We start from the raw sequence: 27,196 nt of genomic DNA, 5'->3' as shown, positions 1-27,196 counted from the left end.
CTTGCTCTCTTGGCCCTTTTTAATAAGTGCTCATTTCTCTCTAAATATCCCGCCTTCCCCAGGCTGACTAATGACTGATCGAAGTTCTACAGGAGTGGAACAGGCTCTGGGAAGGGAGAGAGCGTCCTCGGGCTCCGTTGCACATTGTGGGCTGCCATTCTTTACACTTTCTCCAGAAACCTATCTTTCCAGCACATGGACTCATTTCTTAAATTGTCATCTTCAGATACAGCGCTAAGATGATTTAGCTTCACTTCAAATTTAGACTAGAATATTATACTTGTAAGGAGGTATATTTCGTGTTATCAAAAGTAACTGGAATTCTGAAGATGGATGGTGGTGATGGTTGCACAACAATGAGAATGTACTTAATGTCACTGAACTGTACACTTAAAAATGGATAAAATGGTACATTGTATGTAATGTATATTTTACCACAATAAAATAAAAAAGTAACTGGTACTGTTTCTAACTTCAGGAGGTGGGATGAGTAGAAATGAGAATAATGCGCAACTTCACATCAGTAATATTTACAGAATCCTTCCATTCTATTGGTTATTTCAGAGACTATCACCTTACATTGGCATAGAATTGCTTTATAGTTTGCAAAGCACTTTTGTATACATTATCCTATTTGACCCTCCCTGTGTATAGAAGGCAAGTGGGTTTATCACCATATTGCAAGTGAGGATTGTTGTGGTTATCTTTGCTTAAGGACAAACGACACCAAAACCTAGCAGCTTAGGAAGAACACTCATTTATTTTACTCATCAATCTGCAATTATGGGCAGTGCTTGGAGGGGATGGCCATCTCTGCTCCGTGCAGCATCACTTTGAGTTCCTCCATGAGGACCAGAGGATCCACTTCCAAGAATAGTTCTCTCACATGGCTTGCAAGTTGGTGCTGGCAGTTCAGTCGGGGATGTCAGCTACGGGTTCTTCTCTACATGGGCTCCTCGGGCTTCCTACAGTATGGGGCTAGGTTCCAAAGGTGGAAAGACAGTAAGTGTTAGCTCCCAGTCTCTTGAGGCTTGGGTCCAGAAACTGGCACAACATTGCTTAAACTGTATTCTATTGGTCAAAGCAGTTACACAACCTACCATATGCAAAGGGAGATGACATCAACTCAGCCTTTCGAAGGGAGGAACATCAACCAGTTTGCAGCCATATTTAAGTTACCACAAAGATGTCAAGGCCTAAAGTGGGTTGGCCATGGATACTCAGCTAGTAAGTGAGACTTGACCCTTGGCTTTCTCCACCAACTTATTCTGGATTGGTGTGATGATTATTGAACCAAAATCCATTTAGGTCACTTGAAATTATTTTTTTCCCATGAAGCCAGTGTATAATCATGCTTAAACCACTTTTCCTTCTTTAAGTTAGAGTACAGAAGTGAATCCTTAAGAGTAATTTTTTAAACTACAAAATGCTTTGAAACACATCTGTTCCAGGTCTAAGATCTAGGTATATACATGAAATCCTTAATTTAGTTTCTGCCAATGATTTAAACACTACCTCCCATAATATTTATCACCAACAAAATGCATATAAATGCAGTATAATGCATCCAAAATTGAAGCAATTTTAATACCAAAAATTTCACGTTTATCAAATTATCTCAAATAGGAAGAGAATTCACTTTATATTACCTTAAAAATCTCAAAGATTAGAAATGTTCTACTAGAGTTAAGATGTGTTTTTCATAGAACGAAGCTCCCATTTTAGAGTGATACTCTGTAGGTGAAATAACCATTTTGCTATGAACAATTTTACCTTGCAGCCAAATTTGCAGGAAGGAAACTATTCCATCAAGTGGGAGATACTGACCTGTGAGTGCTTCATGTTGACAAATGAGGTTGTTAAGCCATAGAGACTTGGGAAAACATCCTTTACAATGGACAGACCTGGCTGTCACTGTCTTAACCAAGTGATCAAACTCCACATCCACATCGCTAATAGTGGAACAACCTGACATTAAACGCCCCTTAGTGTGATACAGTAGGAAGTACACAGTACCATCTGTAAGATACGCTTCTCAAAAATGTTTAACTTGACTCTTGTCAGCATTAAGACCTAACTTTCAGTAAGCCTTTCTCAACTGGCATTCCTCAACTGAACCACAGATCACAGAAAACAAGTTGAGTAATAATTTACTCAATTACCCCAAGAATGGAACATAACTAGTACCATTCTAGATGTGTGGGATAGAAGTTAACTCAGTAGATAAAATGGCTGCCTTTGGACATTACAGCTCAACTCTCTCATGGATCTTCAGTTGCGAAGGATCAAGTTAAATGAGGAAATGATCAGACAAATCCAGAGTGTGAGACATTTTACAAAAAAAACTCACCTAGTCTCTTGAAAAAGAAAATGGTATGAAAAAAAGGGGTGATTGTTAATTAAAGGAGACTAACAACTGCTCTCACAATAGATGATTTTTGCCTATTTTTGACCTTTATCTACAAGGATTCATATAGTATGTTCTCTCTTTGTATGAAGCTTGTTTTGCTCAAGATAATGTCTGAGATTCAGCAAAGCTATTACACGATTCAGTATTACTCTCCTTTTTACTGCTGTGTAGTATTCCTTTGTATAAATACACCACAATTTATTTATCCATTTTATTGTTGAGGGACATTTGGAACATTTCCAATTTGGAGAAATTATGAATAAAGCTGCTATGAGCATTCTTGCACAGGTCTTTTAGTGGCATGTTCAATCATTTCTCTTGAGTATATACTGGGGAATGGAATTGCTGGGTCATAGAATCAGTATATGTTGAAATTTATTAGATACTGACAAACAATTTTCCTAAGTGGTTTAACCAATTTACTTTCCCAGCCAAAAGATCTGAGCATTCCATCTGTTCCACACTCTCACCCCTTCTGGGGATGGGGAGGTGGAGATATTGACCAGGAGAGGCTATGAGGAAACCTTTGGGTTTGATGGAAACATTCTATTTATCAATCTGGTTAGTGGTTACATAGGGCTATACTTCATAAATATTCTTCAAGGTCTAAAACTGCTCAAAAAAATAGAGTCTATTTTTTAAAAGTTCATCGAGGTATACATTTAAGATTTGTGCACCTTATATGTAGGTTTTACCTCAATAAGAGAAGAGAGAGCAAGAGACTAAAAGAACCTAACCAAATTTATGAGTGAATTTTAAATGGTTCCTGGTTCAAAACAAAAACTAGGTATAAAAGATAGTTTGGAGTCAGTTGGAGAAGTTTTAATATGGACTGAATATTAACTATTATTTGGGAATTATTTTAAGTTTTCTCAAGTGTGATAGTTGTATTGTGGTTACATCCTTATTAGGAAATGCATGCTGGAGAATTTAGCTGTAAAGTGTCATGACATCTGTAATTTACTTTCCAATGGTTCAGCAAATATTAGGGGGGGACAGGGAGAATGCATATGTGTAAAGATAAGGATAAAAATGGGGAAAATAACCATTGTTGAATCTAGGTAGTAGGTATAAAGGTATTTGTTATCTTGTTTTTTCAACCTTTCTGAATATTTTTAAATATCTATAATAAAAAAATGTGTTGGGGGAAGATATAGAAACCTGAAGTGACCACCTTCAAATGACTAAATAACAAAGGAGAAAAGCCTAGAACAAAATCTAGGAATCTTGACTCCTAATTCTGTGCCATCCCATGCATTGTTGCTTCCTGCATGGGATTACAAACCGATTGTTAAATGTGAATATGCTTTTTTAAAATTAATTTCTTTCTGCAAAGTACACCCAGTAGTCTAACCAGACAGCACAAAGACACCCCAGAATGCTGTCTGTTACAAATAAGTTGAACTTGCATCTGCCTGCACGCTCACACCTCCCTCTCCACACCTCTCTCTCTGGTTGCACAGCCACTTTCAAAATCTCCCCACAACCCCCTTACCCACGTCCAGATTCCCTTCTTCTAATGCAAAAGCTAAATTGAAAGCTGAGTGACCCTGGCCGCCCACAAAGCCCCGCGATTCCCCGCCCCCCACCCCGGGGCAGGAGGTGGACAGGGTAAAAGGCGGCGCTTCTGTCTGAGGTCCGCAGGCCCAGCTGCAGCGCTCAGCAGAGCTTCTCAGGTGGCTGGGCAGCTTTGAAGGTTTACTTTCAATTAAAAAAAAATAAGAAAGAAGCCAAATCAGCAGCTGTCAGGGATGCAGAGAAGATTTATTCAGGGTGGTCAAAGGGGAGCGTTGCCAGCAGTAAAAGCCCGAAGGTAGACAGGAAGGAAATTCAAGCTGCAGAGAGGAATTCCTCCTGGCAAGGTCAGGCCGGCCTGGGCCAGTCCTTCTGGGCAGGGCTGCCCCGAATCCTATTTCTGGGCTCCGTCACAAGGGAAAAGAGGGTCCTGTTTGCAGAGCCTTGGAGGGTGGGTTTGGGGAAGGAGCAGCCCAGAGGAAGAAAATGGGTAGAGCCTGGAAAACATAGCTTATTAACCAGATGAAACCGGCCTGCAGGATCAAAACATGGCTGATTTTAAAATTGCTTCCTGATTCAAAAGCTGGTGTTGCCCACCTCAAAATGTGCTGAGGGGTGAGGAGGCCAGGTCCCCGGGCAGTTCCGCAGGCACAGAGCTTCCATTGAAGTCGGCCTGTGCGGAGACGCCGCGCAGATGTGCAGAGAATAGCGGCGCCCGGCTCTCTGGTTTTATCACCTTTCATTTCCTGTCTCTGTTCTTCCATGGCTTTAGACGTCTGACCTGCTATTGTGAAAACTGATGTGCGCTTTTCAGAAAGAAGGAGCCAAGTCCCGCGTTAATCCTGATCAATGCCCAAGTAACTTCTAGAAGGAAACAGTTAAGCTACAGGCATGAGTTTGAAAAAATTCTTCTCGGCCTCCCCTCCCCATGTTCATCTCTCTCCTTACCCCCAGGTCTGGGATGCATTTGGAATATAGAAGCTCGACTGGGTTCCATGCCCTGTCCCTTTTCTCCAGATAAAGTAACTCTCCAAATTACACCCTCTCCCACTGTACGTGGTCACGAGGGCTACCGCTGAAGCTGCTGGTTATGCTGGTAGATTTGCCCAAATATCCCAGACCTCATTAGCCTGTGACTAGTCTAAACACAGATCTGTATGTATATACACATACATCATAATTTTTATATATATAATTTCAGCGTAATATATATTCAGAGAAAGAGACATTTAACTTTGTTAAAAATTATGATAGATTAAGCCCACATTTGTCTGATTTCCGGACCCTGGCCTTTTCCTACCTGTCCTCTCGTTTCTGACAGCCCCCAAAGAGATGCCCTCACACATGCCCACAAACCAGTCTGTGAGCTGCAGTCAGCGTGAGGCAGCCGCCCTCTTTCCCGTCTCCGGCAGTGGCTCTCCTTTGTCCTTGTCCACCACACATGAAGCCCCCTGCGTGGGGAAGGCCTGGCGCTGCCAGGGCCCGTCAGGAGAATCCTGTGGCCATACTGGACTCCAGATGGTGCCCTGCCTCAGGTGCGGCCAGCATGCCAGACCGGGTTCTCAGAACAGCGCTGGGTTCCTCGCGGGGAGGAGGGAAATGACTTCCTCCCTAGCTCTGTGTCGCATTTTGACATCTGGTCACCAAGGCAGCTCTGTGATGCCAAGAGAATCACACATCTCTTGAAATGTTTTATGAACTTCTGGGATCACCCCTTGGAAAGGAGTCAAGTAAAATAATTCTATCAACTTTTGGTCCTCATTCCTCTCTGCAGAGGAGATCAAATATAAACCAGGAAGATAAATATACATTATTATCCACCTCTCTCTTCTCTTTCTTCCCAGCTTTTCTTCTCCAAAATAAATTTCTCTTTCCTAAGTTGCGGAACCTCACAGGATTTTAATAAATGAAACAGATATTGATTGGTAGAAATGGAATGAAAGTTTTATTGGCATCAACAGTATCTGGGGCTCTTCTTAGTCAAAATTTTGTATAAATATACAAAGCCTATCATCACTGCCAACACTTAGCTTTTTCTTAACATCTGAGATTTTCAGAAATAGCTTTATCTTGTGAATCACAAATAATGCCCACATTATGAAACAGATTTATTCCTGAAAAGTTGACCATGGAGAAATTTTCACCAAAATGTACATATTTTCCCCTGTTAACATCCATTATAATATGGATACAATTGCATGTAAAAGACATACATAGTCTCCTAAGAGCAAACTTTGGGGGGAGAGGGATGCCCAATTGATAAGAAAAAATTTTGGCAAGATAAAAGATTTTAAATGTGGCTTAAACTCATGGCACATGGTGTAATATGAAATTAAAAATTATTTTGTGATTAAAATAATTTTTCTTTTCACATCCTAACAATATAAGCCTCTTTCGGGGTGGGGCATTTACTAAAACTGAGAAGCAATACCAAATTTAGCCAGTAGGTGGTGCTTTCTTAAACGGAGAAAATGAAAATTCTGTTTTTGTGAAGATATTTGAAGTTAGAGGATTATGAGTTTACAGCTGCCTCTGACTGTTAAAGTTGTGGATATTTTGGCATACGGCTCTGACAGTGAGATATAGGCAGCTACTTTGGGGGATCATCAAGAAATGTAGAATAGATGGAAAAGAAATGCCAATAAAATAATGGTTTAGGGGCGGGCCACTGGCCGAGTGGTTAAGTTCGAGCACTAAGTTCATGCACTCTGCTTCCTCGGCCCAGGGTTTTGCCGGTTCGGATCCTGGGCACGGACACGGCACGGCTCATCAGGCCATGCTGAGACAGCATCCCACATGGCACAACCAGAGGCACTCACAACTAGAATATACAACTATGTACTGGGGGGCTTTGGAGAGGAAAAAAAAGATTAGCAACAGTTGTCAGCTCAGGTGCCAATCTTTAATAAATAAACAAATAATGGTTCAGGAAAGATGGGCATAGGTTTGTGAGGGTGTAAAATAAGAAGAGAATTACCCTTTTTCAGTGAATTTCAGAGAAGAAAGATTCTTCTAGATTTTGGAGGTCCTGAAATTGCAGTAATGTTTTTAAAGTCAATAATTTGTAATATTTTTACAAAGGAAAGACTAGTAAATGACACTAATGAAATAGGCACAGGAAAACTTTTATACTTTCCTTATAGTCTTAAAGGATTTTTAAGAGATTCCTTCAGAAGGTGTTCCTCTCCTTGGAATGTTTGTGTCTGTGTGTGCTGATTGCGTGTGTCTCTGTGTGGATGTGGGGAGAGTAGATGTGTGTGGGTGTGTGGACGTGTGTATGGGTTGCTGTGGGTGTGTGGATGTGAGTGTGTTTGTGAGTGTGTGTGTGTGTGTGTGTGGATGTGGGTGGATGTGTGTGAGGAGGTGGATGTGTGTGTGGCTCTACGTATGTGCACACACATGCCCGTCTGTGAGCACCTTGGGGCAGCCTTACCTTCTAGTAGGGGAGAAGTCATTGTTTTGTTTCTTTTTAGAGTTTATGTAGCCTTAACTGATTTTGAGTTTAATTCAATATAAAATATTGACAAGTGAGAGGGCTGTTATCAGATTTCTTTAAATTGTAACACAAAACAATATTACCCATTTATTTATTTCGTGGCTGCTCAAACAGAAATGAAAAAGGGGAAAAACTATGTGGAATTACTGCCATCTGGTGGAGAAAATAGAGACTGCTGTTGTGAAGGAGGGAAAAAAGATTCTTGAGCTTGGGCTTTGTTGATTTGGATTTGTCTTGTTGTGATTTGATTTGATTCAGGGATTTTGTTTAGTTCACTTGCAATCATCCCCTTCTAAAAGCTCTGACTCATTACCTTCCCTGTGCGGAAGAAGAAGTGAGCGGAGACCTCAGAAGTGCTGAGAGGCAGTGTAAGACGGGACTTATGCTTCTGGACTCTGCTTTCAGCCTCCTGGAGTTCAAGTTCTGGCTTCGTTACCTGTACCACTACCTTGATCTACTCTCTTTACTCTTTAGTTTCCTCATCTGTGGAATAAGAATAACAACGGTGTCTGTTTTATACGGATGTTCTAAGGAATAAGGTAACTAATCCTGTCTGGCACCATACGTAAGTTTCTACATTATTATTATCCACGCGAGTCCTAGTCCAGCCTTCTCCAGTCAAAGTCTTGTCTATACTAGTCCAGGAGAACAGCTCACAGCTTTGCCATGGAAGGACTGGGATGCTGGAAGAGAGAGAGCGAGCTGAGCAGGGCAGTTCTGCAGCAGTACAGCTGTAGGCACCCTGCCCTCTCGTGCATCTCTACACACATCACTATAAAAGAAACAATTCATCATGCTGTGGCACTTCCCTGCAGCGCACATTTGGGTGCATGTCCCTTCTGATTTCAAGCTAGGTGATATATAACTCCTTAAAGGCAAGGACTGTGCCTTACCTGGACCGTAGTACCCACTGCATGGTATGGAGCTATCATCTCAAAGCCACAGACATTTTCCTGAGTCCCAAGAACAGTGGAGAGCAGTATGGCCTCCAGACTCCAGACCATCCTTTTCTTGGTCCTCGTGAACGCCTAGAGGCTGAAGAATTCTGGGGAGTAGACCTTGGTGTCCCGCTCCACACCAGGGCGTTTGCAGCCTCTTGAGAGCTGTTCTTAGCTCAGTAATAATTAAGACCTTTAGCCCAGCCTGAACCACGTGAAGCCAGAGGAGCAAAACCCAAAAATAAAGACTGAACTCAAAACAGATGGATTCCAGAAATGGGAAGCCAGTAAAGGCAGAACATCTGACCAGTTGCCTAACCGCCACCTCAGCCATGATGCAGATGCCCTAGATCAGGGCAAGAGCACAGGAAGGATGGAGTTATCGTTTTAAACCACTCGTCTTCCAGTTTCTAAGAAGGAACTGGTAAGTGCCTTTCTATGGAGGAAAAAGCGTCTTTATCTTGAGTATTAAAAATTTTAGGTAAGGGTGAACATCAGAAAAATTTTTCAGCAGTCACCTAAACTTTTCTTAGGATTTCCATTTCTCTGCTTACATTGCGCATCTGTTTTTGAGTGATCTCTGCTTTACCCATCAGAGCTCTTAGCATATTCCTCATAGTTGTTTTAAATTCCCAGTCCGATAATTCCAACATCCCTGCCATGTCTGCTTCCGATGCTTGCTCTGTCTCTTCAAATGCGTTTTTTGCCTTTTGGTATGCCTTGTGATTTTTTTCTGGATAGCTGGACATGGTGCACTGCATAGAAGGAACTGCTGTAAATATATCTTTAGCCGTGTGGTGGTAAGTGTGGGGGAGGGGAAGCATCCACTAGTCCCGTGATTAGATCTCAGTCTTTCAGTGAGCTCCTGCCTCTGAACTTCACAAGTGTTTCTGGTTTTCCCCACTTACTTGGGTCAGGATGGCTGGAGTGGAAGGGGGTTGGGTATTTCCCTTCCCCCAGGTCAGTTAGGCTCTGATAAAACCCTAGCGGATTAGCTTCTGGTTCACTACCAGTTACCTGAACTTTTCTTGCAGGATATTTTCTTTTATGGTGAACTCTTTTTGACCTTTGGCAAGAGAGCAGAGAAAGTCAGTATTGAAATCTGAAATGCGAGGTAACTTCCGCTTCTTCCACTAATCATTTTACATCGTGGATCAAAGTGGCTGGTTCTATTTGAAGTCCTCTCCCTTCTCCTCTCATTCCCTAGCAGAAGTTTAAGCATATTAGGAAATGACTATAGGTACGAGCAAGAAGAAAAGCAACCAAAAAAGACCATTTAATACAAAGTGCATAGTCAGTCCTTAGGTTTCAGTATCTGACTTAAGATAGAAACTTGAAGAGACCGAAGGAGGCAATTAAGAGAGAGATGCACAGAGCCCCAGAACAGCCTGTTGTCACCTGTGCTGCCCTTTCTCTCCCATCCCCACAGTGCAGCTTTACCCTCATGGGTGCATCTATCCTACTATTGTTATGTTGTGTAGCTTGTGATACTTCAGAATCAATCGTCCTTGCTACTAAGTCATTCTGCAACGACTATGTTCCTGCAGAGAAGTAGCCGTGACCTTAAAAAAAAAGTCTGTCCAATTGCATAGTACTGTTTATATCTTTTGTCTCAGCTCCCACAAAAGAACCAGTGCTGTAAATATCTCTGTCTCTCTTGTCCTCAACTTTCAGAGGCAGTTTGACACGCAGGAGGGTAGGCGCTTGCCATGTCAGTTAGCTGTTGCTGAATAACAAACCACTCCCAAAATGCAGAGTCCTAGCATCGCTCAGAAGTCTCTGGGTGGGCTGAGTGGTTATTCTGGTTTGCACCGTGCTAGGTCTCTTTCAGCCGGCCTTGCTTAGCCTGTATTTGCCCATGCGTCTCCAGTCAGCTGCTGAGTCAGATAGAAGCTGGCTGCTCTAACACAGGCTCAGCTCTCACAGCTCCATTCTGCTCCAGGTGCTCTCTCATCCTCCAGCAGGCTAGGCTGGGCATGTTCACCTGGCAGCTGAGCAAGTTTCTAAGAGAGAGAACAGATGTGCATGGGCCTCTTGAGACCTAGGCTGGACACTGACATGGTGTCACCCTTGCGGCCTATTGGCAGCAGTTTATTGACCAAAGCACATCCCTCTTGATGAGAACTACAAAGTCATATTGCAAAGGAAGGGGGAAGAAATGTGGCCATTTGGGCGGTCTTACACAATGCATGAGGAAGATAATTAGATCTTCATGATGTCCCCAATTTTTGAACACCCCTTGGAGTAGATATTTATTATCTCTACCCCCTTCTTCTGGTAACTGTACCTTGTTTCATTTGAAGAAACTGTTCCTCCCTCTTCTGGTCACACGGTTCGAATGGGGTTGATCCTGCCTCCCTGCCACAGAGACCAGTCTGAAGGGGAACTGACCCAAGTGGGCACAAGTATCCAATCTCTCCTGTAGTGATTGGTCCCAGGATAGCCACACAAGCTACTGATTGGGCATTCGATTGATCTTTTCCAGGATTTTTTTTCTCACTGTTACTAGGAGAGGCCCTTTTCATATCTGATCAGAAAGGATGAGAGCATCTGTCATCCCAGCCTTGTCGCAGTATAAAATAAAGTTGTCACAAAGTCTCTGCCTTCAGTCATCCCTGGGGCATTTCCCATCATGGTCTCTACGCACTTTGGTAATGGAATTAACACGGTCGTTTTGCCTAGGTGGTTCAAATCGTGTTTCTGTCACTTGTAACCAAAGGAATCCTAACTGAAATTGCCTCCTGAGCATAAAATTTCCCACAGAAAAGGCATTGTTTGTACTTTCCGGGATACTCATTAGAATGGTTTCATGAACACTTTTTCTTTTTGCATATGGAGCAGGGGTTGCAGTTCGGATGCCTAAAGGGAACAGACAGGTGAAGGAAAGTGACTAAATGAAGGAAAGTGGAACTGTGGAGGACGAAAGGCTAGCTCCCTGTCTACAAGACGCAGCTAGACTCAGATTCAACAAACTGTTTTCTTGAGGGAATGTGGGCTCCATGTTGCTGGATCTTCCAATCTCTTTTAAAAACCTGAAAATCTCTATTTAATGTTAAATTCCCCAATTTGTAAATAATAACAACAAAATCAGCTCATCTTATAGACCAGAAACATCCATGAACCACCAGCTTTGAATCTCTGTTATGAAATTTATAGTGAACTCACCAGCTATAGGGCTGACCCACTGCTGAGTTATTGTGATTGCTCAGTTATTTATTTTTAAAGCCTTCATGACTCCTAAAAAGACCATGCCTAACGTGTTCATAATCAGCATTTATATCCCTAAATCTGTCTTCACTCTTCTCCAATCGATTTCTGTACAGGCCAACTGAAGCCAACACTTAGGAATCAACATTCTTAGGGACGTTCTTCCAACTACGTCAGTGGAGTTGGGTTTCGGTTTAAGATGAGCTAATAAGTATTTACAATTTTTAAAAATATTTATTTAAAATATTTAATTTAAAATTAAATATTTTTTATTTAAAATTTAGTAAGTATTTATACACCAGGTATATTTGGGGCAGAGGGATGGTAATTACTCATACTGGAACAGGAGCTTTCATTTTTTGAAAGGATTCATATGAGGGTATCTCAAGAAGTTTAGATATACAAAAATGAATTCCCAGAAAATGGGATTATATTATTTTTTTCTCTAGAAACATCTACACCAAACTAATCATTATGGCTGCTTCTTAGGTTTAGGAATTGTTTTGTTATTATCTTTTCTTTTTATGATAAGTACATATTATTTTTATTATAACAAAAAACATATTTTAAAGCTCCTCCAGTGCACATTTAAAAGACTTGTATTTAAAAACTAGGATTTCCATTCCATTTTTAAGGAAAATGCCTAATGCATGCTTTTTCAATAAGTGTCTACTGAGCACCTATGGGTGCGTTGTACTAAGAGAACCCCAAAGTAAAATTCCTGCCCAGGGAATCTAAATCTTATTGGCAAGGTGCACAGACATCTTTACATTAAGTAGCTAATACATGATGAACTCTAAATAAACATTTGTTTAATGAACATACGAATGTACAATCAAAAGTATTTATTATGCAAACTCTCATTCCATAGAGGATTAGCCCTGTTCTGTTCATTTATCATACGTGTATCATATTTCATCACTTCTAAGACACACATTGCTCATTTTTCAACACCTCTGAAACAAGAATGGAACTTACCATCAATGAGATTTATTACGCACTCTGTCAGAGACAATCTGCAGCATTTTCTCTTTTATAGTGGTAAATGAAATATGGTATGTCTTACACTGACAACATCTTAGATTGAGTAAAATACAATATGTACTGCATTTTCTGTATTTTAGAAAATACATATGAATATTTAGGTGTGTTTCCTGCGAGGTTCAATTGGGAACAGTTTTCATGGGGCCACTCCATTCAAAGATCATTCAAAGCTCCAGGGATCAGAGGAAATTCACAACTAATTTATAAATTTCAAAGCCAACAGCTGACAAGTAACCACTTTACAAAAACTTCTGCATTTATGAGGGTTTAATTCTCAAATTTTTCAAATTACTATTGAATGTTTAACATGTATTTCCTATTTTGAACTTAATGTAAGGGATAAGAGTATATAAAATTTCTGTGCATTTCTAAGCACTTATACTTAAAAGACTTTCATATTTTAGTGTTTGGAATTAACCAAAGTTTTAAAAGGCCTAAGAAACATGAAAATGACTAAACTATGTAGAAGAAACACCAATAAAACCTTATAGGAGAAATGAAATTAACTAGGAGGCCAAAATGAGATGTTATGACAAAGACAGGCAAAGAACACTGGGGGAAAAAAAATTAATAATGACAAAAAGAATAAAATGCCATAACACTAATAAAATGTGACTTGTCAGTAAGGTATAACCTATTCTAACTTCAGAATAAAGAATCACTCTGAGTGCTGAAGTGTAAAATGCTACACACACGAGTTAGAGACATCACATAAATACAGCAATATTTTATTAATAATTATTGACAGCTACTAGTTCTGTGACTGTTCTACCAGGTACATCTGGTTTAATCATACAGTCCTTTCACCATTTCTTAGCCTTTCTCTTTCTTCCATATTTTCTCACAGAGGAGTTTGAGCTGATGTGGAAGTTGGGAGAAGGGGGCAAGAAGAAATAGGGAAACCCACTGGTGACAGTTGCCTGTCCCTAGATTGCTGGGCCTCGGAGATGACTTCACTGAGGAACTCTGAGACCTCGGTGACCTGCTCTTTCCTCCACCATCGCACACTTCCTTCTCTTCTGGGATCAAGAACATAGAGTCCGGAAGTACACTCCACTCTTCCTCCTGAGCACCTCACTCCCTGCTCCTGCCAGCTCAAACCCCAACTCACCTGCCCATTGATCATAACAGAGTTGTCCACCCCCAGAAAAGAAGGTAATATAGCTCTTTTTCTATTGTGTACTTTAGGGAATGATTTTAAAACTTGACAAGTTTTCATCACTATAAAATAAAAAGGAAAATTCACTTAAGACTGTAGCAAACACTGAATATAGAAAGAAAACAAAAACTTTTGACTTTCACAATCATTGTTATATCAAGATGTACAGGAGGAGGAAGGAAGAGGTGATGATGAAGGAAAATGCAGTGCTTTTGTGGCTATGAGTTTATAAAAATGTTATATTGTCAATTTATAATTATACTGTTATTATGCACTGGAATAATTTTCCATTGACTTTCAGGTTCCTCTTTTTTTAAGTTTTCAAGTGTTATGATTTTATGAACTTTTTTGGTAGAATGGAATGTACAAGATGAAAGCCCGATCAAATTCATTTTGTTGAGATTAAGACTAAAATTTATGTAAGAAATAAAATTATCTTTGAGAGGACATTGACTGATTGTATGATGATATGGGTTGCTTTTTCCTACAAAATAGTTTCAAGAAAGCCCTCTGAAAACTCTTGTGACATAATGGATACAAAAAAGGATTGATAAAGGAATTGAACCACTGAAGCCAAAATGCGATTTCGTACCAAATTGTTGCAGGACGCTGATCTGAGGGGTAAGTTGAATGAACAATTGTGAACAGAGAATAAGGAGCCCAGCAAACCACAAAAACAGCTAAGAGAATGGCCAGTGACTTGGCTAATTTCCTGGCTTTGAGCAGTTCAAGCTGTTCCTTTTGGCGAAGAAGTAGGGAATCTGATGGGGAGAGGGAACACATTTTGGAAGCAATTATATTACTATTCTGGGTTCTTAAAGAAAAGAAGAGACTGTTCTTCCTTCCCTGTTTCTTGGAATGAAGGGGTGCCGCTGCTTCCCCTGCTTCCTTCACTTCAGGAAGAGATGTGCTTGAAAATAGTCTACACTTGCATGAGCATCCACAGTTACTGGAAGAGACAGAAGAAGCGATTCCAGGGTGGCTTGGTCCCCTGCTGAGATTGCCACGCTTCCATAGTCTCCAGTAAATATACATGTTGAAATAAGCCACTGAGAAGACCGGAACCAAGAATTCCAAGAATGATGTGATGACAAGGATATACCATTGTGAAAAGAATCCAGGTTCACAACCTTTCTCCGTCTCCTTCCAAGACTCTGAAACTAGAATTACTGGGCCATGCACTAAGAAGGCCAACACCCAGACGGCCACCATCTGGGCCACAATCTTCAAGATCCCAGTGTGTTGAGTTCTGTAAGATATCTAAAAGAGATCAAATAAATTTCGATATAATGAACGTATGTTGATTGCACAAACCATAAGCCTGCAGGAGTTTCAAGGATATGCAAGAGGTGGGGACTTTAACTGGGCCTGGATAACATGATGTGGGCCAGGACAGAGGGTTCAATTTCAGTGGAGCCTGGGCCAAGATGTAGACTTTCTTAGTGGCTTTCAAGGGGAAGACTGTAACCTTCAAAGTTAAACCTCTGACCCTATAGAAAATGTCAAGGTCACTATCTAAAATACGAAAGCAATCTTTCCTAGACCACAGACACTAATCTGAACCGTGAAACAACTGAAACTGGGTGCACATTTTCACAGTGTTTCTCAGTCTGCTGGTGGGTCATGAGCAGCATTTTTTTTTTAACGAAATGGAATAGTCAATGTCAGAATGCATCACACATCATAAGGGTATATATTGTTTGACGAAACTTTTGCTTTGGGAATATCGATATACATAGAGAAGAAGAAATGTGAGTTCTGAATCACAGTGTAAAATTCATTTCTCACTCTAGTCACAGTCAAAAAAGTTTTAAAGCCACTGGCTTTTCTGATTCCAATATTCAGGAAGAATCTACTCTGCCGTTTATGCTGAGACTTCAAGGTGAGGTCAAAAAGAGAAAGAAGAACACTTACATTATTCCCAAAAGATGAAGCACAAAAAGAAAGAAGTTTAAACCAACTATGGAGAAAGACTACAGTGCTATTGAGCATTACCAAATCCTTTCTTTCTACAAATGTTTCTACCGGACAAAAATGGTGCAAATCCAGCCACTTTGAGAGACATGGCTGTGGTGAATGCCACAGTCTTTTTGTAAGGGCAGAGAATGTTCTAGCTCCACTTGGTCCTAAGGATAGTCTTCTATAAGGCAAAAGAAGATTCTATGACCGAAGATTGCTCTTAGATCACACAACCCATGATATTTGAGAGATCCTGAAATCTTTAGGAATATCTTCTATAAGAAATCTAAAGATGCCCAAGACTAACCAGCCTGTATGCAGGGTGAAGGTATGAACTAAGAATTTTTTAAGGGGACCTGGAACAGGCAACCTCTCTGAACCTCTTTTTGATCAGCAAGATTTCTTCTAGCTCAAATGTTCCATGTTTCTCTGATTTTTTTGAAAGGAAATGGTCTATCCATGAAATTGGAACATGCCTCGCTTTCCACCATCTCTCATGTACTATTTTCTCTGTGAGTTTTTAAGTCTTTTTCTACAACATTTTCTCATTTTTATTAAAAGGGCGTAACGTTATCCAGCACTGTCTTTCTGTGATGGGTTGTACATAATGGGAAGGGCTCACCAAATGGCTAGAGGTAAGAAGGAAGTTGGTTTTTAAAAAAACTAAGTTATTTTTAAAACTCCAAGGAAGTGGGGTTTTTTTCCCAAAACTACTGGTATTTCTGAGGCTAAGCTAAAATGCACATGGTGCTGACCAAAAGCTCCCCTATACAATATGCTTTTTTGCCTTCTACTTCTCACGCCTCTAATTAATACATCTCTTGCACTAAATCTAATGATTATGAAGATGGTAACAATACCCAGATGGTCATGAAACTGCATTTAGTTTTTTAATTGCTCTGTTCAGCCTTTGTAATGATATGATGCAATATGCTGGAAAGTGATCTCTTTTCTATTATGCGTAAGGTCAAATGGGATGATGAACATGCAAGGGAATTGAGATGATGCTAATCTCTTCTTCTCTGCGTAGCATTTTTAACAGATAGAAAGCTCAAACATTGCTTGCATCCAGACCAGTTGGAGTGGCCTCGTTGAATCAATCTGTGGCCCAGTTCCCACCCACTACAGAACATGTCCATCCTCTTACCCTACTTCCTTCCATACCCCAATAAGATACCCAAACATTCTTCAGTCAAGTTTCTTTTGTGAAGCAGAGCAGGTGCAGGAACTTGCTGGTGTTAATGAGATGGGATCGCAGAGCCATTCTAAATGCCTTTTTTGTGGGTAGAATTGTATCCCCCAAAAAGACATGTTGAAGTCATAATACAGAGTACCTATGAATGTGACCTCATTTGCAAATAAGGTCTTTGCAGGGGGAAATTCCTCAGGGCGAGACCAGGCAATAATCCCACCCATTTTCTCTCTGGACATCACTGCTCATCTTTCTGTAACTTCTAAGCACTTTTTCTACCTGGGGAGGCTCTCTCTTACCTTCCCACAAACCTCAGGTAGATGCAAGAGCTTGGACATTCAGTGAATGAAGCCCTAGGGACATCCAGTGAAGATTAAAAAGAAATATTAACCCAGAAAGAAAGGAAAATTTTTAAGTAAAACTGGGAAATATTCTGAATTAGTGAAGCGTCTTTCAAATATTTTGACTGTGACCTAAAGTAAGAAATACTTTTTAGATCATAAAGAAGTATATGGACAAAAGTATTCATAAAACAATACTTACCTTTATTATGTGCAAGGTACTGTGATGTTTGATACTCTAATTTTTTGGCTCTGTTCTATTCTGCTCCTTTCCATATTTTTTCATGAAAAAAAAAAAGTGACTAGTCACAAACCACTAAACTGATTTCGTGATTCGATAATGGGTCAAAACCTCCAGTTTGAAAAACAAGAGATTATAAGCCTCTGAACTGCTAATCCAAACTGATCTCTACTCTCTCCGTAGTTTGTCCAGTACAAACTGCAATGGCCTCAGATGCCAGTGAAGTACCCAATACCACATGGTGGAGATGGCTGGCTGTCCCGCCACATCCCTTCTCCCCTTCTTCCTGGCTGCATGGTGGCTCAGCTAGAGACCATGTTTCCCAGCTTCCCTCACAGCAAGGTAGGACCAAGTGACTAAACTTCGCCAATAAAACGTGGGTGGGAATCATTGTGTGATTCTGCACTTCTTGGTTAAAAGAAAATCCTTTGCCCTGAACTTCTGTCCTTTGCACTTTGTCTCTAGAACCTGGAGTGATAACAATCTGACTTTGACCTTGCAGAGGAGAATAACGACCTAGAACAAAGGTCAGCAAACTACTGTCCATGGAACAAATGTGGCCCACGTGGCTGGACAAATAAAGTGTTATTGGAACACAGTGAAGTCCTGGTTTTTTTTAACATATTATCTATGACTGGTTTTGTGCTATAACAGCAGATTTAAGCAGTTACAATAGAGACTGTAGTTTCCTGCAAAGCCAAAAATATTTACTATCTAGCCCTTTATAGTAAAAGTTGGCTGATCTCTGGCCTGGAGGATGCAGAGCCACCCCGTTAGCCTCAGTCCCTGGAGCAGAGCGTTCCATCTTTCCTGGACTGTCCTGTGAGAGAAAAATAAACTTCTATCTTGTTTGAGCCTCGGCATTTTGGCATCTCTGTTACAGCTGTTTCTCCTTGCCTTAGCTAATCCATCTTCCCAATCCTGTCCGCCTCCAGGCAGCACAGCCCTCCCAGGCCAGAGCTGCCACTGTCCTCTCAACAACTCCAGCACATCACTTAGTCCATTGTACTGGACCTCTGTGTGTAGGGATCTCTCTCCACATTAGACTATGATGCTCCTCAAAAATGGAGACTCTGCGGATCCATTTCTGTATCCCAGCACTTAGCAAAAGCCCTGTCACGCAGTCATTCCCCAAAGATGGGCGTCCCTGGGACTCAGAAGTGGGGGAGTTTCCCATCTAGGTCTCAACCATTTCAGATCACGGCCCCACATTTCTAGGGCCTGCTTTTACCCTTGTCCTTTCTTATGTCAATCTTGTTTTCTCTTTTGTTCTAACGCTGAAAACTTTAGCTCGCTTAAGAATTGTCACTAACTTGTCAAGAGGCTACTCCAAGGTAAGTTCAGACTTTCTTGCGTGGGTCCTAAACTCAGACCAGGACTTGATCTTTCTGGTTGGTCCCACTGTATAACCTGTAGCTTCCCTATATACTGTCTTTTCCTTTGACTGTTCAAAATTGATTTTCTCACGACATTCAAAGTCTGGGAGCCTTTCCTCCTACTTGCCCACCAAGTTCCATCCTGAGGAAAATCATCATGTCTCAATTTGTCTAAGGAGCAGAACTGATAAACCTCCTGTGAACCTCGTGCATATCTGACCTACTGTGGACTCAGTGTACCATTTCTGACAGCTCAGCTTGTATTTCCATTTTAGTGGTACATATGGGAATGACTCATCCAAATTACACACAGAAAATGTTCACTAAGGGCCAATGAGAACTTTGTGTCTGATAACAAAAAGATAATCAGGTTCCTCTAAGGTTTGTTTGTCAAGAAAACAAAACATACTTAAAAAAAAGTTTGCTTGGAGATGCAAAATTTACAAGGATACAATCTTCTAAGGAAGATAAATGAATGTTTTGACTTACAGCATTCGAGACTGACTGGTATCGATCATAGCTGATGAGTACAATGTTATATACAGATGCTGTACACAAAAGATAGTCAATAATGAGCCAAAATGCACAGATTTTAGTTCCAAACTTCCAATCAAACATCTTGTAAGGGATGTACAAAGGAATGGAGATCATACCTGTACAGCGAAAAAATAAGGGTAAAAAAAAACATGTCAATGAATACAAAGAGGCATAGGTACACAACACAATGATGTATCTGAATTGACCAAAAATGGCTTGATTATAATTTAGAAATTCATGGTATTTCATCAACAAACTCGGGAAAGATTCTCTACACACTCTTTAAATACCATTTTATAACAGCTGTCATGAACAGAGTACCTTCAATGGCTCCTCATTACTTTCCAAATTAAGTTCAAGTCTCAACCTGTATTTCCAACCATATACACACAGACCATGTTTATATTCTCGATCCACCCAAATAGGATGGGTCACCCTTCCCCTAAACTCATCCCACATTTTCACAGCTCTTTGCCTTTGCCAACATCATTCTTTCTTCCCCAGAATGTCCTCCCCTTTTCTACAGATAAGTCTATTTACTTCCTTCTCATTTTTCACTCAGCTCAAAGAATGACTTCCTTGTCATATTTCTTGGAATTCTTTGGCAGAAGTGACTCCTCCTCTGTCATCTGCACTCTCCTGGCACTTTACTCCTCTCTCCCTCTCTCATGTACAAATACATTCTACTTTATATCTTCATCATCTTTTAACTTGTTTCTCCCAAGGATTGGGACCACAGTGTAAGTCAATCTTTGCATTTCTCACAACATCTAGAGTTGACCAATGACTTGCACATTTAACTTAAATGAATTCATAACAGCTAATATGTGTTGTGTGGTTACCATATGCTAGGTGTTGTGCTATGTGTGTTACATATTTGTTGTTAGTGCTGTTGATGGATTCTGATTCCTAGCGACCCTGTGTACAGCAGAGCAGAACCCTACCCAGTCTTTTGGGCCATCTTCTCACCTTCCAGCAGATAATACTCCACTGCTGTTCATAGGGTTTTCATGGCGAATTTTTTCAGAAGTGGGTGACCAGGTCCTTCTTGGTCTGTCTTAGTCTGGAAGCTCCACTGAAACCTTTACACTATGCGTGACCCTGCTTACATTTGAAATACCAGTGGCATTTCTTTCAGCATCACAACAACACACAGCTGCCACAGTATGACAGCTGACAGATGGGTGGTGTGGTTCCCTGACCAGAAATGAACTCTTGGCTGTGGCAGCTGAGAGTAGCAAATCTTAACTACTAGGCCACCAGGGCTGGCCACAATTATACACATTATACTCGATTGTATAATGTGTTACATATATCATCTCATTTAGCCTCATAGAAACTTTGTGAGATGGGGATTATGCTAAGTGAGCAGATAAAGAAGCTGAAGCTCAAAAAAGAGACATAATTAGGGCCAGCCACAGTGGCCTAGTGGTTAAGTTCAGCTTGTTCCACTTCAGGCCCAGGTTCGGTTCCCAGGCATGGTCCTACACTGCTCTCAGCAGTCATGCTGTGCTGGTGGCCCACATCCTAAAAAGTAGAGGAAGACTGGCACGATGTTATGTCAGGGAAAATCTTCCTCAGCAAAAAAAAAAGAGAGAGAGAAAGAGAGATAATTAGCCCAATGTCCACTCAGCTAGTTGGTGAAAGATTAGATTTGAAACCAGGCAATGTGACTTCAGAACCCCTGACTTTAACCGCTACCCTTCACTAAATGAACAAATACGTAAGTGATTCAACTCAGCAGAGAAACTGCATACCTGTGAAAAATGACTACACTGGGCTCCTCTCCTTTAGCTTTGCAGGGGTTTTTAATTGCATTGATATTTCAGACAGGTGGCACTACTCACTGGGAACATAATCTACTAAGCGGAAGCTTAACTGAAATCTTATTTTCTTGAGTATCTTCATATTTTATCAGGCACTTGGCAGGAATTCCCATTTTTCATATGAGAACTAAGTTAGTCTCTCATGAAGAACAACAGTGAAGGTAAAAGAAAGAGAAAGGAAGGAAGGAGGGAACCCTGTGCCCTCCCCACACCCTATGACATGAGGATATAATGATGCGGTTTCAGGACTAGTGAAAGTGAACGCAGCCCTTTGTACCAAGGCTCACAGACAAACACAAGAGGCAAATCACCATCGCAACGATGTAGTCCATTCTTACGTGCAGTTCAAACTCCCTGCTTGTTTTATGTTTCAACTTTATTTTTAATAATAACTAAGCTTCTTTATGGTGCCTTCCATCTCAAAGGTGTGTGCGTGTGTGCATGGGCACACACCCACAGTATAAAATAGGCCATGAGGTTTGCCTGAGGTCAATCAAAGTATCTTATGAATAGAGACATTTATTATATTTTGGCCAAGAGTTGTGGCTTCCAGTGTTCCCAACGTATTTTTCCACACACACGCTCATTTTCTCCACAGAATGAGAAACAAGAGTGTGATGCCAGTAATTGTTTGCATTACAAACAGCACTGACTTAAAGGTTAAAGGGAGGGAAGTGAGTAAAATCATCTTTTCTACCTACTTCCTGAAGGGTGTTTTCAAAATCTTAAGAGCTGCTTGAAATAGCAGTTAGCTTAAAACCGGCTCTAGTCTATTCCTTTTTATTTTTCTTTTTTGCTGAGGAAGGCTGGCCCTGATGTGTTGCCAATCCTCCCCTTGTTTTTGCTTGAGGAAGATCAGCCCTGGGCTAACATCTTGCCAGTCTTCCTCTATTTTGCATGTGGGTCACCACCACAGCATGGCTGATGAGTGGTGTAGGTCTGCACCTGGGATCCAAACCCAGGAACCTGGGCTGTCAAAGCAGAGCAGGCCAAACTTAACCACTAGGTCGTGAGGTTGGCCCCTATTCCTTTGGTTTTAATGAAACCCTGCTGTCACCTTGTGTTCTACGTGACATTTTAGTACAAACATCATGCTCAGTTCTTCTGTCTTGTTGCATGGTGGAAATGTTTGTGGCTCATTCCAAAGGAGTTTCAAAAATCGTGAGTTTGAAATATTTCTAGGATACTTTCACGCCTAAGTTTCTACAACTTCCACTCTGGAATCATGCTTCTGGATCAAGTGGACTTGATGAGTAAAACTAGGAGGCAGCCTTTGGCATGACTGATCAATGGGGGTAAAAAGTGAGAGAAAGCAGACTATATTAAAAGGTGGTGAAAAACAAAAAAAAGAGGTGAAGGAACAAGGGGAGGAGAGAAGGAAAGGAATGAGGGTGAGAAGTGCCCTGTGAGACCCTAGGTGACTTGCCCACCCCAGCCTGCCCCCCACCTCCCAGGTCTCAGCCCCTGCTCCTCCTTCCACCCCTCACTCACTCCACTCCAGTCCCTATGGCCTCAGATACACTGTCCACCCTGCCCCCTCCGATCTTGCCCTTGGTCCTGGGCATGAAATTCTCTTCCCCCAGAGAGCTCCTTCTGTTTGCTCAAACGTATCTTTCTCAGTGAGTCCCACCTCCAAAGTTTAAAATTGCAACCCCCTCCTCCAACACACTTCCTCTCCCTCATCCCTGATATGTTTTTCTCAATAACAATGATCACTCTTTAAAATGCCATATAATTTCATTTACTTATTTTTATTGTTTATTGTCTGTCTCCCCACTCCCGCTCCCAGTGGAAAGAAAAGAACCATGAGGGCTTGGATTTTTGTCTGTATTGTCACTGCTATATCCCCAGGACCTCAAAGAGTGACTGGTTCAGAATAAACCATTATTGGATGAATGAGTAGATGAGGACAGGGAACCCAGTTTCCTTTAAAATTGCCACTATCTGGTATGGCCTCTTCTTTCCAAAGCCAGCTAAGAAGCTATACCCTCCATGAGAAACCGGCAGTCAAAAGATGGGGAGAGCTGAAAGCCCCAGTGAGTTCTTTGGGCCGACAGAGGGATGTGTGGATGACAGTGAGTGCACAGAGAGTGTTATGGACTAAATGTTTGTGCCCTTTCCCAAAATTCTTGGGTTGAAGTCCTAACCCCCAGTGTGGCTGTATTTGGAGATAAAGCCTATAAGGAGGTAATTAAAGTTAAATGAAGTCATGAGGGTAGGACCATGAGGTCATTCCCATGAGGGAAGGGACACCAGAGAGCTCACCAGCTCTCTCTCTGAGCACACTCAGAGGAAAAGCCATGTGAGGGCTCAGCAAGAAAGCGGCCATCTATAAACCACAAAGGGACCCGGGAACCAAATCACCCAGCACAGCACCTTGATCTGGGACTTGGCAGCCTCCAGAACTGTGAGAAAGTAAACTGCTGTCGTTTAAATCACCTGATCTGTGGTATCTTGTTGTGGCAGCCAGAGCTGACTGACTAATACAGAGGGAAAGAGAAGAGTCCTGAGGTGGGGCATGAAGGTACTAAAGCTAAACTTTGCCATCCTGAAAACGTGGTTCAGGCACTGTTAGCAGCAACCACCTTTTGCCCTTGAAGATCCTGTGTGGACCATCTGTCACAAGGTCATCCAGGCCGTAAATGCCCACACAGCATGTAGATGTGAGGAAGGTACCAGAGATGGAAACGTTGGTCACGTGACACCAATTTTATAGATATAGATAGTGTATTTTGTCCTGAAATAGTGTACAAATGAGATATATTTATATCAATGTAGGTGGCACTGGAATTTTTCCTTAATAAGTCTTTGCTTTTCAACACTAAATTCAGCCTGGGAAGTTACTCAGGTCCCACAAATTTAGATTCTCGACAAGAAGCCAGCTCTGAAACCTGTAATAAGAAGGCATTCGGCCAGAAAGCCCACAGTACTGAGCACAAGGGATGCTCCTAACTGCCCTGCCATCATCACGTGGTTCTGAGGCCCCAAGTCTCGTGATCCCAAATATTGAGTATCACTGGCTTACAGCTATGGAAAATCTCTCACGAGCTCTGCCCTGGCCTGCCACCACTGCCAGGAAGTCCTCCGGGCTCAGAGGCAAAAGAGACACTTCCAAGCATGGCAAAGGAGAAAGAACAGTATTGACACAAAACTCAAATCTTCTCACAAAAAGCTCTCGGAGACTCTCCTAATTCTGGTGTCGTCGTGGCAAATATTGTGTTAAATAAGTGGTCCTCTGGATGAAGCTGGCAAGGGCAGGGGAAATGTGAAGGATGAGACTGGCAGATTAATAGGGATCCTGACCTGTGTCTGACAGGTCTTCTCCTGAGCAAAGCCATGTCTTTGCCCACCCGCCTGTGATGAAGGGGGACCATCAGGAGCCTGAATAACTACATCAACAGGTCCATTTCTCAAAGACGAACCACATCTGTATGTTGTGGTGCTTAAGCCCATGATGGTGGAGCTGCCATGATGCTGACATCGGGCCATACATGGAGACACATCGTTCTCATCTGGAACCATCTTGGCTCAAAAGCTTCAGGACTCAGTGTCTCTCCTGAGTTGGGTAGAGTTTTACCCCATCCCTCCCTACCACTAGGTATTCAGGGCTTCGCTCCCTTTGGGTTAGTCAAAATACATAATCAACTTTAAGTGCTGAGTGTCATGGATAAGTTGTACAGTTCTGTGAAGAAGGAGGAGAGGTATAAGCATATTCACAGCAGAATATTCTCAATTTCACCTAAATATGCTTGTATATTTATATGTGTTTATGCGCACATAGAGAACGACGTGGAAGGATCTACATGAAGTTGTTAATGTGGGTTACCTGGAGGGGCAGAATTGAGGAGAAAAATGGGAAGATTGCTGTTTTTTTTTAAAAAATACTTCTATATTGGTTAGCTGCCTTTATCTGTGACCCTGTAATTTCTATGCCGTGAATCCTAATCAATTTCTCTAGTTGGAATTTTCCTTTCCTCCAGAACTTTTTTTATCAATGCTACATCAAAAGCATAAGCTGCACTCCCAAAATGCTCCCTAATTCTATGAACGGTGCCGTTCTTTACTTAGTCCCCAGGGCTCAATCTCTAGCTCATCTTTTCTCTTTCTCCTGCCCAGCTCCACTCTTGCAGCCCAGCCGCCTGAACTTCCTCTCCACCCTCACCCTAGCTCAGAGCCTTAGCACATGACTTCTGCCTAGATGGCTTCTGGGCTGTCCCTGAAACAATGCTCCTGCTGCTCCCACCTGCATCTTTTCTGATGCCTCTACGGTAAAGCTTCAATCCATCCAACCACTCACTTACTTTAAAAATCTTTAAATCTCTACGTTACCTGCTGAAGGAACTCCAAGCCAGTCTCACGCTAGTATTCAAGGAACTTCTCGGTACAGATTCTGACCACTCCAACTTCGTCCCCTACTGTTCCATATAACCATCTGCACACCAGCCAGCCTGAAGCTCACACTTAGGCAGATATACACAATGATTTTCTACCATCGTGTCTTTGCTAATTCTTGCAATACTCCTCTCCTCTCCATCTCTGCCTCTGCAAATTCTACCCATCCTTCGAAGTTCATTTCAAGCGCCAGAACCCACTAACCAAACACGCTTTCTCCCTCCTCTGAGTGTCCACAGCACTTGGTAGGTCTGCGAAGCTTCTCACATCACTCTATACTGTTATAGCCATTTGTGAACTTCTCCTATCCACTCTGCTATATTGAAACCTTACTGAAGAAAGAGATAGACTTAGTCTTCTATATATTTCCTCATTATCTAATCATGCTTGAGTACCCAACAGTACTTACACATGGTAGGGACTTTACTAACATTTGTGATTTTGGTTTGAATTGACACCTATCTGCAGAGAAATCAAAAGGGAAAGGGACTAACATGTGTTGAGCAACCACTGTGTCCCAGGCAATAGACTAAGTATGCTATGAGTTTTGTTTCATGTTAACATAAATGCAAGCATTTATGTAGCTACAGACAATGACAGGTTACATTATACTAGAAGCTCCTATAAAACAATATCATCAGCTGACATTTCTGCCTGTTTACTTATTATGATAAGCATTGTTAAAAAACCATGATCATCAGGCAGTAAAAAATTACAAACTGCATGTTTTCAAAGAAAGATTCATTTGATTTCTAGGATCTCTTACAATTATATGACGTTATGATACCATATCATATGCAAGGTAGCTTAATATTTTACACTATTCTGTACCATATCATAAAATACTATTAACCATGCTATTTAATTGACCTGAATACCACATTTTCTGATTGTGCTGGTTACCAGCATTTACAGTATTTCCTATTACCCCAACACTGTGATAAATGAAACTATGCTTACTTAAAGAGAAATACTTATAAACCTTAATATATAAGCAAAATAGCTCCAGAAGCAAATAATTCTTAGATGAAAATAATTTTAGAACTATTCTGGACTTATTTTTATTTTATAAAAAGAAAGTAAACTGTTTTCAGATCAAAATTCCCCTACAAATCTGATTTGCAGATGTATGACATTCCCCTAAAGTGACATATAGCCTCCCCGAAACTTTAATCCTGAAGCTTTTTGTTTTTATCATCCCCAATTTCATACAGTCCCTTAAAATAACAAGCCTATTTTAAAGTTTTAGAAATAAATTATAATTGGAAAAGGTTATCTTAAATAAAGATACGTAACTTACCAACGAAGAAGTCAGAAATGGCCAAGTTAAGAAAAAAATAATTACTTCGATGTCTAAGATTTTTGTCCACCACAAAGGCTAAAATGACCACGGCATTTCCCAGCACTATAGCAAAAGCTAGCAAGCTCATTAAAAACGCTAAAGTCACGCAAGCACTTAACGATAAAATACTTGTGCTATTAGTAGCTGACATCATATCAAATGATGAAGAAGCTCAATACAGCAAATTAATCCAGCAAGACAATTCTGACAAGGATGTTCTC

The 27,196-nt window shown here is 41.2% G+C and overlaps 1 protein-coding gene across 2 annotated transcripts; it reads right to left on the bottom strand.

Annotated features, from left to right (window-relative positions):
- Positions 1-757: 757 nt before the first annotated feature.
- On the bottom strand, positions 758-27,196 carry HRH4 (histamine receptor H4). Of its 2 annotated transcripts, none has more exons than XM_008518745.2 (3): positions 26,934-27,196; positions 19,368-19,531; positions 758-978 (listed from the first exon to the last, which is right to left on the bottom strand). In XM_008518745.2, exons 1-3 carry the CDS (start codon positions 27,127-27,129, stop codon positions 913-915), a joined length of 426 nt encoding a protein of 141 aa, XP_008516967.1. In that variant the 5' UTR covers positions 27,130-27,196; the 3' UTR covers positions 758-912. The 2 variants fall into 2 exon arrangements, with proteins under 2 accessions (XP_008516967.1, XP_008516965.1); XM_008518743.2 differs by lacking the exon at positions 758-978 and adding an exon at positions 12,541-15,029.

Source organism: Equus przewalskii, chromosome 7 (genome assembly GCF_037783145.1).
Source record: "Equus przewalskii isolate Varuska chromosome 7, EquPr2, whole genome shotgun sequence".
Classification (NCBI taxonomy): domain Eukaryota; kingdom Metazoa; phylum Chordata; class Mammalia; order Perissodactyla; family Equidae; genus Equus; species Equus przewalskii.
Note: the sequence above shows the minus strand (reverse complement) of the source record. Positions and strands in the feature narration are given on the sequence as shown.

Coding starts and splice junctions, on each gene's coding strand:
- HRH4 (XM_008518743.2), bottom strand. CDS start 27,129: ATGATGTCAGCTACTAATAGCACAAGTATTTTATCGTTAAGTGCTTGC. Junction 19,532..26,933: donor CATTTCTGACTTCTTCGTTG/GTAAGTTACGTA, acceptor TTCGCTGTACAG/GTATGATCTCCATTCCTTTG. Junction 15,030..19,367: donor ACCAGTCAGTCTCGAATGCT/GTAAGTCAAAAC, acceptor GATCTCTTTTAG/ATATCTTACAGAACTCAACA.